Source organism: Peromyscus maniculatus, chromosome 7, assembly GCF_049852395.1.
Source record: "Peromyscus maniculatus bairdii isolate BWxNUB_F1_BW_parent chromosome 7, HU_Pman_BW_mat_3.1, whole genome shotgun sequence".
NCBI lineage: Eukaryota > Metazoa > Chordata > Mammalia > Rodentia > Cricetidae > Peromyscus > Peromyscus maniculatus.
The window spans coordinates 119,011,834-119,028,636 of NC_134858.1; the positions used below are offsets into that span (position 1 = coordinate 119,011,834).

General features: G+C 48.8%; 1 protein-coding gene across 12 annotated transcripts in view; it reads right to left on the reverse strand.

Annotated features, from left to right (window-relative positions):
* Ulk4 (unc-51 like kinase 4) overlaps positions 1-16,803 on the reverse strand; it is a 307,398-nt gene that overhangs the window by 210,559 nt on the left and 80,036 nt on the right. For all 12 annotated transcript variants that reach the window (XM_076577412.1, XM_076577414.1, XM_076577409.1 and 9 more), the window contains 3 exons: positions 5,696-5,829; positions 609-730; positions 421-477 (listed from right to left, as the gene is read on the reverse strand). In XM_076577412.1, the coding sequence (XP_076433527.1) occupies positions 421-477; positions 609-730; positions 5,696-5,829 (313 nt within the window). The remainder of the gene's footprint in view (positions 1-420; positions 478-608; positions 731-5,695; positions 5,830-16,803) is intronic.

Here is a 16,803-nt window from a genome sequence, read left to right on the forward strand (position 1 = left end):
CCACACTGTCAAAGTCAAGTAAAAGGAGGAACAAAACTGAGTTTGACTTCGTAGCGTCGTCCTAGAGAGGCATGCACAGGCTGGACAGAGAGCCCCGAAGTCAGCAGCCACGGTATCTCAGCCCACTCACACCCACGTCCTTTCAAATCCTTAACTTGATGTCTATCGAGTGTTTATGTGAGCTTTTTTTTTTTTTTTACCCTATTAGGGGCTGTCTCTGAACAAAATACATTATCAGGAGAGAATGTATTTTCCCCAAATGTCAAATTTTATTACAGTGAACAGATAAAAAAAATATAAAAAGGTCACTTCCCTACAAACAAATGGCATTTAGACTTTTAATTCCTTCCTTCTCACAGCCCATCCCGCAGCCAGCAGCAGTGGCAGCGCTGTTAGCCTGACCTGAGGCGTGCTACTCACAAGAACAGTCCCGTAGCTGAACAGGAACTCCTCTGTCACCACCTGAGGCCGGAACACCTGCGGGGCGACAGACAGACGGACGGAAGAGTCATCTCAGTGACAGACGGACGGAAGAGTCATCTCAGGAGAGATGGCGCCACTCCAGGGGACAAGGGTGGGCCACACGTGTTACAGCTCCCAGACGGTACCTGAGACATGACCAGGTGGAGCACCACAGGCATCATGGGGAGGCACATCTTCAGCTGCTTCCCCTGGACCGTCGAGGGGTGCTTTCGGCCAGACACATTTGCCAGGGCGTTGAGAATGTCACCTGCGAAGCACATCAGGGAGGTGAGAGCCCAGAGGACCGGAGCCTCAGCCACAGCGCCATTACAACCCGCAGGCTGTTCACACCTTCTTATTTTTTTTTTTTTGAGACAGGGTCTCACCAGCTCAGGCTAGCCTCCAACTCAATACATAGATGAAGATAATCCTCCTGCCTCTACCACCAGGTGCTGGAGCTACAGGCAAGTGCTGCGTTTTATGTGTGTGCCCTCATATCTTATTCTATGAAGAGCTGGGAATCAAACTCAGGGCTTCGTGCATCCTAGGCAAGAACTCTACCAATTGAGCCACATCCCAGCAACCCACATGCTGGTAATATAACACACTTGTAGCCTCTGGGGACAGAGTGTGGCATTCTGCAGCGCCACTATCAACTGATCTCTAGCCTAGAAATTAAAAAGAGAATTTACAAAGTTATGATACAGTAGTGGTCTTAGAAATGTATTTGTATTATTCAAATTGACTATTATTGCTTATTGCTCTAGAAAACTAATTTAAAATTACAAGTAAACAGATTATAAAATACAACCTGAAGAAGAAAAAGAAAGAAATAAAAATAGGATAGGGGAAAGAGGAAGCATTTTTTGTTTCCAAGACAGGGTTTCTCTGTAGTCTTAGCTGTCCTGGAATTTTCTCTGTAGATCAGGCTGGCCTTGAACTCACAGGAATCTGCCTGCCTCTAACTCCCAAGTGCTGGGATTAAAGGCGTGAGCTGCCACTGCCAGGGATGGGGGAAAAGAGATCAATGTTCAAAACTTTTAAGATTTATTTTATTTATTTGTGTGTGTGTGTGTGTGTGTGTGTGTGTGTGTGTGTGTGTGTGTGTTAGGGTTTCTATTGCTGTAAAGAGACACCATGACCACAGCACCTCTTATAAAGAAACATTTAATTGGGTGGCTCACTTACAGTTCAGAGGTTTAGTCCACTATCATCATGGTGCGACATGGTGGTGTGCAGGCAGACATGGTGTTGGAGCAAAAGCTGACAGTCCTTACATCTTGACTCAATGGTCACAGGAAGTGGTCTGAGACACTGGGCAGCATCTTGAGCATGTATGAGACCTCAAAGCTGCCTCCACAGTGACACACTTCCTCCAACAAGGCCAAACCTCCTAACAGTGCCACTCCCTTTGGGGGCCATTTTCTTTCAAACCGTGTGTGTGTGTGTGTGTGTGTGTGTGTGTGTGTGTGTGTGTGTGTGTGTGTGTGTGCACATGAGTGCAGGTCCCCAGAAGAGGGCATCAGATCCCCTGGAACTAGAATAGAAATGGTTATGAGCCACTGTGTGGGTGCTGGGAATTGAGCCCAGGTCCTCTGGAAGAGCAGCCAGTGCTCTTAACTCCTGAGCCATCTCTCCAGCCCAATTTCCAACATTTTTGCTGGCTAAATTATGAAGTGCTTTCTTTTCAGTCATTAGATGGAAAATGTTTCCTAATTGATTAGTAAGAGTTACTGGCAGTTACAATGACGTCCTCATCTTCACTAAAATGGCTTGAGTCAAACTTAATGTGCCAAACACTTCTGGGTTAGAGCTACACCTGCTGGAAACACAAGAGAAAGGAGCCAGAGCAGCCCTGAGCCCTCCTCATGTCACTTTAATTCCCGAAAACAACAAGCAAGGTGGCGCCCAACGTGTTGGCAAGAGTTTCCACCTAAAACCTGAGAAAAAAGATTCTAAAATGGAGCTAAAAACAGTTCCTAGTTGTTTCTCTCAAGTTAGTGGCAGCCTGTGGGTTTGAGCTACTATGGCGGGTTCCTGGTGTGTGCGCTTGACCTGCAGTATGGTGGGAATGAGGCCTCTGCAAGTGGTACATTAAGCTGCGTGGTGAATTTAGCCTTTGCTAGTACAAAACAAAAAAGGTTTCTGGGCTACACACTGCTTTGATAGAAGCATAGACCCACTATTTCTGAGAGTTGATGGCTCCTAGAGCTGGCGGAAAATGTACCACCGCCATGTTGGGAAGCTGAAGTAGGCGGAGCCAGCAGCCACAGCTCCGTTTCAGGCTTAGAAGGCTGCAGTTTAAAGCAATAGGCTCAAGGTAATATAAAAAATAAGCTACGTAAAGATGGCTACCACACAGAGAATCTCGATTATGTTCTCTTTAATATTTGTAACTGAAGAAAAACAATTGATTACAAAAGCTGTTGAGTTATGCCAAAATGTGTATTTTAAAGGTATCTTGACTTCAAAATTTGGATCTAAGGATATGTTGCTTTGGAAAGGAGGCTCTGCTTTTGTTTCCACAGAAAGCCAGAGGCTATGGATTTGTTCCAGATTAAGATATATCAGGTTTGACCAGCCAAAACCCCCTGAAAGGTCTCCAATGACACCAAGGCTCAGATAATCCAACATCCAGAACCATTTCAAGGCAACTGGCTCAGACAATACAACCTCATGGACTACTCCATAATCCTAATATTTTCTTTGTGTCCCCATAATATACAATGTCCCCCTCCAGCAGGAAGTAGTAAGAGAAGCTATGCCCAAATTCCCAAATATACCAAGCTGGCTTTAGAGATGTATAAAAGTTAAAACCTTCCTCTTTAAAAAAAAGAAAGAAAGAAAGAAAAGGGGAAGTGCTGTGGGATGGTCTGTATGTCAAATTGCTCTGATTGGTCAATAAATAAAACACTGATTGGCCAGTGGCTAGGCAGGAAGTATAGGTGGGACTAACAGAGAGGAGAAAAGAAAGAACAGGAAGGCAGAAAGAGTCACTGCCAGTCGCCGCTAGGACAAGCAGCATGTGAAGATGCCGGTAAGCCACAAGCCACATGGCAAGGTATAGATTTATGGAAATGGATTAATTTAAGATATAAGAACAGTTAGCAAGAAGCCTGCCACAGCCATACAGTTTGTAAGCAATATAAGTCTCTGTTTACTTGGTTGGGTCTGAGCGGCTGTGGGACTGGCAGGTGACAGAGATTTGTCCTGACTGTGGGCAAGGCAGGAAAACTCTAGCTCCAGCAAGGCATTTCCTCAGGGCAGTCAGCACCCCCGCAGGCTGTCACTACATGTTCTCACATTAGAGGTACCTCTTCAAACAGCAACCACCACCAAAACCTGTGGCATCGACCTCGAATGTCTCAAATTAGAAACTTAAACCTGTGTTTCTGGATGTGGTGCTATACATCTCAAATCTCAGCACTTGGGTGATAGAGGCCGTAGGATCAGGAGTTCAAAGCCAGCCTCTGCTACACAGTGAGTTCAATTCCACCCCAAACTTTGTCTCAACAAAATGAAACAAAAAACAAACAACAACAAAAAACTAAAACAGGTGTGATGGTGTACACCTTTAGTCTCAACACTCAAGAGGCAAAGGCAGACAGATCTCTGAGTCCCAGGCCAGCCTGGGCTACATAAAGAGACCATGTCTCAAACAACAATAATGACAACAAAACCAACCAACATAACAAAACAAAATATACATTTTTAAAATTATTTTAATAATAAATATATTTATGGCTCTAATTTCAAGGGAAATTTACTTCTTAAGATATGGGCAGATCACTCCTCAACCTTTCAGTTAGGACCAAGTACATTTATGGGCAGAGAGAAATCTTGAGAAAATTAACTTAAACTGACCATGTAAAATCCAATATAAATATTGTTGTTGGGAATGATTTTTGTTTTGGGGTTGTTTTTTTTTCTATTTGAGACCTAAGAGGGTCTCAAACATGCTGTGTAGCTAAGGATGACCTTGATCTTCTGAGCTCCTGCCTTTACCTCCTGAATGCTGGGTTATAAGAAGACACCACCACACTCTATGCAGTGCTAGTGATGGAACCCTCGGCTTCATGCATGTGAGCCGAGCCGACTGAACCACATCCTGGTCTCCAGCTCATTTATTTTCTTAAATGGCCATAAGCTCATAGGGAATGGCACTATTAGGAAGTGTGGCCTTGCTGGAGTAGGGGTGGCTTTGTTGGAGGCAGTGTGTCACTGGGAGACAGCTTTGAGGTCTCAGATGCTCAAACAGGCCCAGTGGCCATCTCTCCCTTCTGCCTGTTGATCCGGAGGTAGAGCTCTGCTACCTCCCCAGCACCGTGTCTGCCTGCACCGGCAATGTTTCCTGTCATCATGATAATGGTGCCAATTAAATACTTTCTGTATAAGAGTTGCTATGATCACCGGGCGGTGGTGGCACACGCCTTTAATCCCAGCACTCTGGAGGCAGAGGCAGGCAGAGCTCTGTGAGTTTGAGGCCAGCCTGGTCTACAGAGCAAGTTCCAGGACAGGCTCCAAAGCTACACTGTGAAATCCTGTCTCAAAAAAAGGGAAAAAAAAAAAAAAAAGAAAAAGAGTTGCTATAACACGCAAATGTAACACATCTCAATCATATAAACAGACAAGGCAATGTAAGTCTTAAAGCCACACATTCCAAAGGAATGTCTCCACACTGCCCTGCAACAACAGAAACTGGGAGACTCAGAGACTGTGAGGGAATGCACGAGACCTGTGCAAGCTCCAGCCAGACACAATCCCAGCCTGGAGATGAGGAAACGGATGTGTTGCCACCATTGATGGCTGCTGGGAGCGGAAGTCGGTTAGTGGGTTGCTTTCTTTTATTTTACTGATACACCGTAGTGGACTGATCACACCTCAGAGCCCCAATCCCAAGATGAACTGGGCAACGCAAACTGGGCTTGACTGGGGAAGAAAGAGGAGGAGGAGGAGGAGGAGGAGGAGGAGGAGGAGGAGGAGGAGGAGGAGGAAAAGAAGATGAGGGAGACTGACAAAGATAACAATGACAAGGAGGAGGAAGTCAAAGTTGGGTGGGAAGGGATGGGAGGGCTGAGAGGGTGGGCAGGGGAGGAGTTGAGGGGAGTGAACATATAAAATTCCCAAGCAATTCATTTTTAAAATAGAAGAAACGCAGACTGAGTAAGCAGCAATGCAGGAGACACTGCAGAACGGGAACAACTAAGGGCCTGGATAAGGCGCTGTCATTTACCTAGGATCCGGGGTGGCTCCTGTACCATGTGCTGGATGAGGAGATCCAGGCACCTGGCCAGGTACTCGCTCCCACCCTGCAGGTCCTTGCCCGGGGAGGTCTTTCTGCTGTCTCTCTCGATGTACATCACCAGCCTGCAAAGAGCACCAGGCAAAGATTACTGCTCCCGATCCGATACGGTAGATAGTGTCTGTTTGAAACGCCACTGAGGCAAGTGTTTCCAGAGGTGCAGTCCCAGCCACGCTGACCGGCCAGGCACAGTCAGCTGCACTTCACAAGCTTGGACATTTATGCAGAAGCAAGGCTGTGTCAGACATCTCTGCTCATGCTGTAAACAACATCCTGATTTCATTTGCCTTTGCCCAGTGGAAAGATACATTCTCCAAGTGACAGATGGCGACCAACCAGGACATTTGCACACAAAGGGCTCTCGGTGTCCCAAGATCAAAGAAGAACCATGGGTACCAGCCTTTTGTTGGTCATTAATATTAAACTTGCTTGGAAGCCCCGACCATTCAAATGAACTCTAGTTCTTTTGGGAAACTGTGGACACAGACCCAAAGAAAGGTGGACAGCAACAGTTTCATTAGCAAATCTTTCTGTCCATTAGTTTAGGATGTCTGCTCTGTGTGTGTGTGTGTGTGTGTGTGTGTATACACATGAGACAGATATGCTATGAGCTGTCCTGATCCTCATGAAGCTCAGCATCTTCTCATGTGTTAACTGAACATCTAGGGATAGACATGTGGGTGAAGGGCCCTTTAAGTCTTGTTTGTTCTTCTCTTGGATTCTCTGGTCCTTTGGGTTAGAAGCTCAATGGGGGATTATTCGTGTGACATGTGCCTTCTCCTGGTCTGTGGCTTGATTTGGGTTGTTTTGTTTGTTTTTAACTTTGAATTTAACAGAAGTTCCTAACTTTAAGTTAATATGTATCAGTATTTCCTTTATGATGCAACTTGTGGGTCCTGTCAGCAGAACTGCGAACAGTTGTCAAGAGTCTGTTTTTCTGTCACCTTCTCAGAAACAAATGTACTACACACCTGCCTGGTCTTGCATGGTGAACTTAGGGAGAGGTTTCTTTGTCTTCCACTGACATTTACATAAGGCAAAGCCGACCTTTTCCCATGGCCCCCACCCCAGGCCCCAGGTTCCACCTTTTCTATCCCTCAGAGGACTCCAGTCTCCACTGAGCACAGCCTCTACACATGCACTTAGAGCAGCACTGTGCAGTCTGCAGCCAGGCCTCTGCAGACGACACTGACGTTTGCCTCTGGGACGCAGGAGAACACCTCGGCCACTTCACCCAAACTGGAATAACTCCAAAGTGAGTTTTTCTCGCTGCCCTGGGAACACCCCTAAATCAATAGCTATCCTAGATGTAGAGAGCCGCCAAAAGGGGGGTGCTTAGCTTTTGGTAGTCAGAGACTCAAAAGAAAAAACTGTCCCCCAAATCTGCAGAGTACACAAAAGCACATTCCTACATGTCTTTGAGGATTCAAATATTCTCTAAAATCTAAATTATTCACGACAAAATTTAATGATGTGCTATTTAATTTCCAAAGTCTAAAATATCTTTCCTTAAGGTGAGGTCTAGTCACATTGTGAAACCCTGCTGCAGAGTGAGCCCCTAAGAAAACCTCTGTCTGTTTGCTAAGAACCAGCGCTGCCCGCCCCAAGACCCATTCTTCTCCATCTACCTCTGCAGGGGAGCCTCCTCCCAGTGTTCCACCCCCTGACCTTCCCGACCACAATGACCTTACTCCCCCCTGCGGGAACCCTCACCCCCGCCCCCCAACGCCCCTCCTTACTCCCCCCTCTGTGTTCTCCTCTGTCCTGACACACATCCAGGTTTCAGGGATGAAATCACCAAGTCCTGTGTCTCTGGTGCTCACGGAGCCGGGGCACCGACAGCTAACTGGCAGTGTGCACGAGGCTGGTTGGTGTCAGTGTGTTCGTCAACTGGGGCCCAGGGTGGCGGCTCACACCTCTGATCAAGTGCTTGGGAGGGACAAGCAGAAGGGGCAGGTGTTCAAGGCCATCCTCCACTCAAAGTGATTTTGGGGCTAGCCTGGACTATCTGAGACCTGTCCCAAACACTGATTCTCCTGCACGCTCGGTACTTTCTGATGTGCACCCACAGATGTGCGGGGACACCCCTGCTCTCTGCCTCCTGAGCAGCTCAGGGTGAGGCGGCCCGGCCCACACTCTGGCCGTGACGGACAGCAGGGTCCTCACCTGTGAGGGTCAAACCCTCCTTCCCCACCTAAGCTGCTGTCTGTAACTAATTAGGGCGAGGAGGGGATTCAGGTTCTGCCGTCCCCTCAGCTTCTCCTGTCCCTTGGCTGCGCCCAGCGGTCCACCACCCAGACCTGTGGGCAGAGGCTGCTGGAACATGATGTCACCCGGATGGCTTCACTCCTCACTCCCCTCACCAAACCTCCATTCCAGAGAATGGAGCCATGGCGCTTCCCTCAGTTCCTTCTAGTTCCTTCCATGCTGAACCCATTATCTGTCCACTGCACATGCTGCTGCTACTACAGCACTGGTTTCTTCCCATTCAGGAATAATTTGCTTTAAATATTTATGGAATGTGCCTTTCCTCTCTCCCCCTTCCCTGCCAGGGTCCTTGGCAAACGCCTCCCCGAATCCAACACATTCATGCCTGATCAGTTTTGACTCAGATATGGTGGCCAGGTGATAAACGGACTTTTGACCCAAATTCAAGTTACGGCAGCCCCAACATTTCTACAGGCCCACTCTAGTTGGTTCTTTACTTCCTTAATCTGTACCTGGAAGAGTCGTACTTAGCAACTATCAGAATCCATATGCTGACTGGCATGAAATGTAAGAATTAGTATGACCAGAAAGGAAAAATGGGAGTCTAGAATGTTCCCTGGGGCCTTCTGCTGGAGCACGACCAGTCACTCTGGAGTGTCTGCAGTATAGGGGCCCAGAACACGCCGGCCGGCACAGTGAGCCGTAGCACGGGTCTTTGGGCTTTTAGAGCAAAGCCAGGCTCTCGTTGGTAAATTAGGAGCTTCTCAGAGATGAAACATGAGTGCTGGCACCAATGCATCATGGGATCCAAGTTGCCTGTTGTTATCCAATAGTCCGGGCACACAGCAGTGGGCCATCATCAACAGGGCCGAGATGACCCTGACTGAGTCAGAACCCCCGCCATGTGGGAGGGGGTTCCGCTCTCCCACTCTGTGCCAGGCCAGTCTGAACCCTGACTGGCTGGCAGAGAGAAACAGAGTCAAGTGCTGAAAGGGGGGACACAGCACACTACAGACCTAACCAGCGTGACCCTCAGGGGACCCTCGGGGGACACCGTCAAACCACAGAGGCTGCATCCTGCCTTCCAGCTGAGCAGGGCTAAGGTGCAGCTGCGGCTGCCAGGGAGCAAAGCAAACCATCAGCGACGGTTAGAAACTCGGGCTCTAGGGAAGAGAACTGAGGAGGGGCTCAGCGGGCAAAGCACATGCTGTGGAGCAAGAAGACCAGATTCCGATCTCCAGAGAGACCAAGCGGGCGGAGTGAGTCATCTGTAATTCCAGCCTCAGAAGTCCAAGATGGGATCCCCACAGCAAGCTAGATCCAAACACTAGCCCTATCAAATGAGCTCTGGATTTGATTGAGACAGCCTAGCTCAAAGAATAAGGTGGAAGAAAGATTGAGATAATTCCCAACATCAGCCTTGGGCCTACACACACACACACACACACACACACACACACACACACACACACTGCATTGCATGCACACACACACACACGTGCACACATGCAAGTACACACACATGCGCACACAAGTGCCCAAATGCAAACATACACCTACACATGCACATCACACATGCACATGCATGTGTGGTGATTTAACTGAGAAATGTCCCCACAGGCTCATGCATTTGGGCTTCGTCTTCACTGGGTGGCGCTGTTCAGGAGATTATGGAATGCTTAGGACATGAAGGCTGGCTGGAGGAAAGTCTGTCACGGGCAACTTCGAGAGTTCACAGCCTTGCTGTTCCTTCAGCCTGTTTCGCACACGGTTGAAGATGCAGTCTCCCAGCGTCCTGCTCCGGCCACCTGCTACCACGCCTCCCCAACATTATGGCCTTCCCTTCTGGAATCGTAGGCCAAAATGCACTCTTTCATACGCTGTCCTATCACAGCAACAGAGAACAGCTGATATAATATGAAAAGGAAAGGGAAGTTCTAGAAAAAAGAGAGATAGCATACAATTGTTTCCACAGGATGGGCACGTCCACTGACAGACTCCAACCTAGAGGATGGTGTCGGCAATCACGCAGGTAAAATGACACTCTGTAAATGTCAGAGTCTTTGAGATGCCTCTGTGTGTCCACAATGAGCCCACGTATGACAAGGCCACAGTGTCAAAGGTGGAGGCTACTCAGGAGCCCAGCAAAAGCAGAGTTAGGCAAAGAGTCACAGGGGTGTTGGTCTGTCAGCTGCTTAGGCTCACTAGAGAAGCACACACCTGTGCAGGTTCGCTCACGGTGCTGGGAACAATCAGGTTCCAAAGACACATCCCAAACTGCCCATTCAAAGGCAGCCTCAACGGGTAACAAGTGCCCCCACCCACAGCCTCAACGGGGTAACAAGTGCCCCCACCCACAGCCTCAACGGGGTAACAAGTGCCCCCACCTACAGCCTCAACAGGTAACAAGTGCCCCCCACCCATAGCCTCAACGGGTAACAAGTGCCCCCCACCCATAGCCTCAACAGGTAACAAGTGCCCCCCACCCATAGCCTCAATGGGTAACAAGTGCCCTCACCCACAGCCTCAACGGGTAACAAGTGCCCCCACCCACAGCCTCAATGGGTAACAAGTGCCCCCACCCACAGCCTCAACAGGTAACAAGTGCCCCCACCCACAGCCTCAACAGGTAACAAGTGCCCCCCACCCACAGCCTCAACGGGTAACAAGTGCCCCCCACCCACAGCCTCAACGGGTAACAAGCCCCCACCGTCTGAATTTCGGATGTATGACAGCGACACTGCTTTTACTCCTTAGTGTCACCTTAATTTGCATCTTCAATTATTGTCTTAATTTTTATCATTATTTTTATCATGTGTAGACACACATGTCATGGCATGCACGTGGAGGCAGAGACAACCTCCCGGAGCTGTTCTCTCCACACACATTTGCAAGGGTTCCAGGGGTTGAGCTCAGTTCTCCAGACCCACAGAGCAAGCACCACACACTGGATCTCTCTGGCCATTTCTTCAATTATTTATGATGCAAATTATCTATCCCTGTCATTAGAAACCCCTTGAAAGCAGAGATTATTATGTGTGAAACAAAATCTTCGAAGTTTTGTGAGCATATAAGGTTTATCTATGATTTTATTTATGTGCATAGGTGTTGTGCCTTCATGTATGTGCACCATGTGTACACAACACTGATGGAAGCCTGAGGAGAACATCACAACCCTTGGAGCTGGAGTTACAGGTGCTGTGTACTGGGAACTGAACTGGGTCCTCTGCAGGAGCACCCAGTGCTTGTGGGTACTGGGAACTGAACTGGGTCCTCTGCAGGAGCACCCAGTGCTTGTGAGTACTGGGAACTGAACTGGGTCCTCTGCAGGAGCACCCAGTGCTTCTGGGTACTGGGAACTGAACTGGGTCCTCTGCAGGACACCCAGTGCTTTACCTATGGTTTTTAAGGGATGGAGAAGTTTCCAAGTACTTGCTTCCGCGCTTCTTTTTCTCTCCCAGATTTAAACATACTCTCTTCCAGCTGTTTATGGTTTCTTTTGGGTATATAATTCTTTAATCCATCTGGAATTAACTTTTGTATAAGCGTAGAAAATAAATTTTCCCACACGGTTAACCAATTATCCAGAGTAAATATTTCTTTAAGAAAATCTTTCTTTTAAGATCAAAGCAGGTATTTTTTTTTATTCCACTGATTTCCATATTAACAGAGATGCATAGGGGAGGGAAAGAAAGCCTCTAGAAAGTCTGATCCCTCAGGAGGCGCTCACACCCAGCTCACACACACCTCCTCATGAACTGACAGAACCATCCATCCCCCGAAGCACCAGTCACACCCAGAGATGCCGAAGGCCCCATTTCATCCCTTGTCACACTCAATCTGAGTGCAGTGCCATCTGAAGGGGTAGACGTTGGGGAGATGTCACATCCTTTCTATCTGATGCTGACGGCTCAGCTCCATGGCAGAGGGATGGGAGAGCTGACATAGCAGAAAATGTGCTGAAATATAGACCATCAAGAGACGGCGGTGGTGACAGGAAACAGGAAAAGCATCCACCACGTACATAAAGGTCATCACAGGCTGAGGGTGGGAAGTCAGGGGCAGACAGGCAACAAGATGGCATGTGGGACTCAGCTGCTAGAGGAGCAGCAGGGACCGGAAAGGGAGGAGCTGCTCCAGACAAACCCACCACACAGCTCAGCTCTGTGCTCTCCTATTCAGCTCTTACAGACACAGCAACTTAGGCCCTGGGCCGCAAAGGAAACAGAAGCCAGCCACCCTCCACCTCGACACTCTCTTCCTGAGAACAACTGACATCACCAAGTCAAATCCCAAGTCTAGAAAAAAAAATCAATTTTACTGTCTTGAGGATCCCGTAACCCTTTTGGTTTGTTTGTTTGTTTGTTTGTTTGTTTTGTGTTTTTTGTTTTAATCACATTTGTTTGTCTTGTTTGTCTGTGTGTGGAGTACAGATACACACACACCACAGCACGCGTGTAGAAGTCGGAGGACAGCGTGCAGAAATCTAGTCTCTCCTTCCACCATGTGGGCCCCAGGGACTGGACTCTGGTCATCAGCCTTCGGTGGTGCCTTTACCTGCTGAGTCCCCTCAAAGGCCCTCCCTTAGTTCTTTATGACTTCCTGACAGCAGGTGCTAACATTGCTAATGCTCCCCTATCCGCTTGGATTTGTTTTTTAATTACAGGAGTGAACCTTACCTTACGGTCTTAGGGACTTTGCTCATCTCAGAGAGTGCAGTGAGTCCGCCACAGGAGAAAGGCGTGGCAGAGTTCATGGCCACAGGAGCGGCAGCCAGCTCTCCACCCTCACAGGAGACAGGGAGCTGGACCAGAACCAGGGGAAGGACTGGACTTCAAGGGCCACATGTGGAGGCCCACAAAGGTTTCCTAGTGAGATTTTAGCTTGCTTTACCCAGCAGGGCTGCATCAGGGGATGGATTGACCACGGGCATGGTTACCAGGTGTTTGGGAGGGTCTGCACTTGGCTGTGCTAGGGGGAGGTCTTTTGCTCCACCCCTTGGTGTTCCTATAAAAAGTCCTTTAGCAGAGCCAGAAGGGCCAGTGGATAAGGATCCAGGATCTCCCGAGGGTATTCTGTGTTTCTGTCTTTCTCTCCCCTCTATATTTCTATCTAAATCTCTTATCCCTCACTCCCCAAGAGTACCCTGAGAAAAAAGTGGGAGCAGGCCCCCCACAGCCATCCCTAGTGGGTTCCACCTGTCACATCCTTCAAACTAGCCCATCACCAACTGGGGAGCAAGTATTTAGAGCTGTGAGCCACTGGGGTCCCTTCACACCTTAGTGTAACAACCTAAAGCAAGTGAGCGGAGGCAAGTAACCCCTCCACCCCACCTGCCTCAGATAATCAATTTGATATCTTTCATCCAGTCCTATTTTTGAAGGGTGTTATGCAGATACAGAAAAATAGATGTGTCCTGCCACCGAGAGTTCTTTTACCAAAATATGTTCAATTTTAACATAGAACCGGCCCTTCCCTTCCTCCCTTGTTGGCACCTAGTGAGCGCCCCCAGGTCAATCAATGACTACTCACAGGATCCCAGCCATCAGCGCTGGCTGTAACAACACCCACCGGACACCCTGGGGCACGGAACCTCAACGACTCACGTTCATAGTGGCCAAATGTCAAGTGTAAAACTGCTGAAACCAAAGTGACGGTGCATTTACTGTCAAAGACATTCCCCAGCTCGCTCCTGAAGGCTGCAGCAACTAGAGTTTCTATGTGCAATATTCAAAAGTCATTTGTAATTCCCTCTTCTGCTGATATGGAGCAGCCTCGCTTTTCTGAGTTCTCTATCACAACCAATAACCACTGGACATAATAGTAATATAAATTTTAAAACAAGCTTAATTAGACTCCAGAGAGTAAACAGGAGGTGGGCTGCCTGGAGAACAGGGGTGGGGGAGACGGGGGACACGTAGGAAACAGTGCAGCCATGAGTCTCCTTCATTTCCTCCGTTCCTCAGCTGTTACCGGAGTACTTCCAAAGCCTGCGTCCCAGCACGGTTCCAACGAGTCTTTCCTGAGCCCATGTAAAAAGATACCTAACAGACCAAAGGGATGCCACACAGGACCTCTCCCTCCCCCTCCACGGTTCTAGTGGACCGACAGGAGTTGGCCTTCTACTGTAGTGTGTGGGATGGTCTGTATGTCAAATTACTCTGATTGGTCAATAAATAAAACACTGATTGGCCAGTGGCTAGGCAGGAAGTATAGGTGGGACTAACAGAGAGGAGAAAGGAGGGAACAGGAAGGTGGAAGGAGTCACTGCCAGTCGCCGCCAGGACAAGCAGCATGTGAAGATGCCGGTAAGCCACGAGCCACGTGGCAAGGTATAGATTTATGGAAATGGGTTAATTTAAGCTATAAGAACAGTTAGCAAGAAGCCTGCCACGGCCATACAGTTTGTAAGCAATGTAAGTCTCTGTGTTTACTTGGTTGGGTCTGAGCGGCTGTGGGACTGGCAGGTGACAGAGATTTGTCCTGACTGTGGGCCAGGCAGGAAAACTCTAGCTACAGTAGTGCCTGCTCCAGGTCCCCAGCTGGGAGGTGTGGGCAGGGCCTCTTCCCCCTGCAAGGATGAAGCCCACACCAGTCCCCAGTCCTTCTGGGCAGAAGGAAGTCGAGAGTCATGGGCTGACCTTCCATTTCCCACCCAGCAGAGCTGGGCCACTCTCAGGGTCCCCAGGAGCAGCAGGATCGGTGTCTGACTGGCAACAGTCTTCCATTCACAAGGCAATGACCTAATTAATTCCCACAGGAGAGAAGTGTCAGAGGTCCAGAGACCAGCACCCCCTCCTCCACACCCCAGGCCCACCAATGTAGTGTGAAGAGAGACTCGGACCTCCAGAGAAGCAGAACATCCTGAACACCTTCAAATACCACCCATCAAGGTAAAGCCCTGGGAATCACAACACTACCCAACACCGGCTGGACAGGCGAACAGCAGCGAGTCCCGTGCTGGGAAGAGCAATCGACAGACACCATAAAAAAGCTTTGGTAATGGGAGCAGCAAGTAAAGGTGGCTGCCGCCACGCTGTGACCGGGTTCCAGCCCCGGGACTCACAAGGTGGGAAGAGGGCAAGAACTCCCAGAGAGTGCCCTCCAAACTCCACGTGTGTCAGGGGCATGCATGGCCCCAACGCTAGAAAAGATGTCGTCAAAAATTAAAATTTCCAAAAAGCACTGAAAATGCTCTTAAATCCAATGAAAGAATTTAAAGTCTTACATTTTTAAAAAGTTCATAAAAATGAACCAAATGAAAAATGCAAAAAACCTCACCAGATGAACTCAATTCAACAGCATAGAAATTGAAAGTTGTACCGGGAATGTGAGACGAGATCATTTGAGATTATAAAGCCGAAAACCCAGAGGGCACAAAAAAATGGAGGCTCTGGGAACAACAGGACAATTAACTAAGACCTTACACAGGCGTCACCAGTCTCCAAGGGAGTCCAGGGCAAGAGGGATGGAAACGTATTTTAAAAAATCATGGCTGAAAATCAAATTGACTCAAAAGATATAAATCCACAGATTCAAGAAATATTCCCCGGGCTGGAGAGATGGCTCAAAGGTTAAGAGCACTGACTGCTCTTCCAGAGGTCATGAGTTCAGTTCCCAGCAACCACATGGTGGCTCACAACCATCTATAATGAGACCTGGTGCCCTCTTCTGGCCTGCAGTCACATATGCTGTATACATAATAAATAAATAAATCTTTAAAAAAAAAAAGAAATATTCCCCAAAGATTTTATATAAAATTCTGAACTTGAATGGGAAGAAAGTATCTTTAAACCAAAGAGAGAAAGGACACACTGTGTAGAGAGGAATATCAGCCACCAAGACAGACCTGAGGCCATGAGAGAGGAAGGCAGCAGCCAGGGGAAGAGGCGTGTCCATGACAACCTCGGGTGACACCACCCTCCGGTGACACCACCACCCTCCAGTGACACCACCCTCCGGTGACACCACCCTCCGGTGACAAGGGGTGGAAGTGGCTCCGGGGGGAGGCCCCTCCCGCAGCACTCAGAGGTCGAGACCTCTGTCCTGTGTGTGTGCACGTGTGTGTATGCCTGTGTCTGTTTGTACCTGTGTGTTTGCATGCATGTGTGCCCGTGCCCACGGAAGCCAAAGATCCACCGTGGGCGCTATTCCTCTGAAACTGTCCACCTCAGTTCCAGAGACAAGGAGCCTCCGGGGGCTCTCTATAGGGGACAGCGGCTGGATTGCCTGGCACCCCCAATTCCAGCCTTCCCAGAATTCTGTCTCAAGTCTGTCTCTTCCCTTGTAGACAGTGAAGCCCCTCAGCTGCTTCCTTCCTGCTGGGTGAGCGAGTTTGGTCAGCTTCCCAGAATTCAAAGCACAGCTGTGAGGTAACAAGTCCACCTGGCCACCATCTCCCACTCTGCCTCAGTCTCCTTGTCACTGGTCTTTCTAACACTGTCCTAGGTCAAGCAAGCACCAACAGAGAATGCCTGCATCTGGAAGAAGCCTGCTCCAACTTCCTGAGTTAAAAATCATCTGTCCCAGGCCCCCCAGAATCCCTGGGGCTTTGTGTGTGAGGTCTCCAGGACCTGCTCTGTGTCTTCTGGTGGCTGTGACCTGCATTCCGGAGTCTTTGCCATTGGTTCAATGGTTTACACAGCCTCCCAATGCACCAGGGCCGGCCCTGCAGAAGCCATCTCTTCAGTTCTGCTGATGCTCATAAAACCTCTCAGGGAGCCACAGTGACAGCTGGAATTGTCTCCTCCATTAGCTGCTTTGCTGTGAGCCGCACGGCCATCCTGCTCTTTCTCCTTCAAGGCTTCCTACATGCACAGGGATGCTCTCAG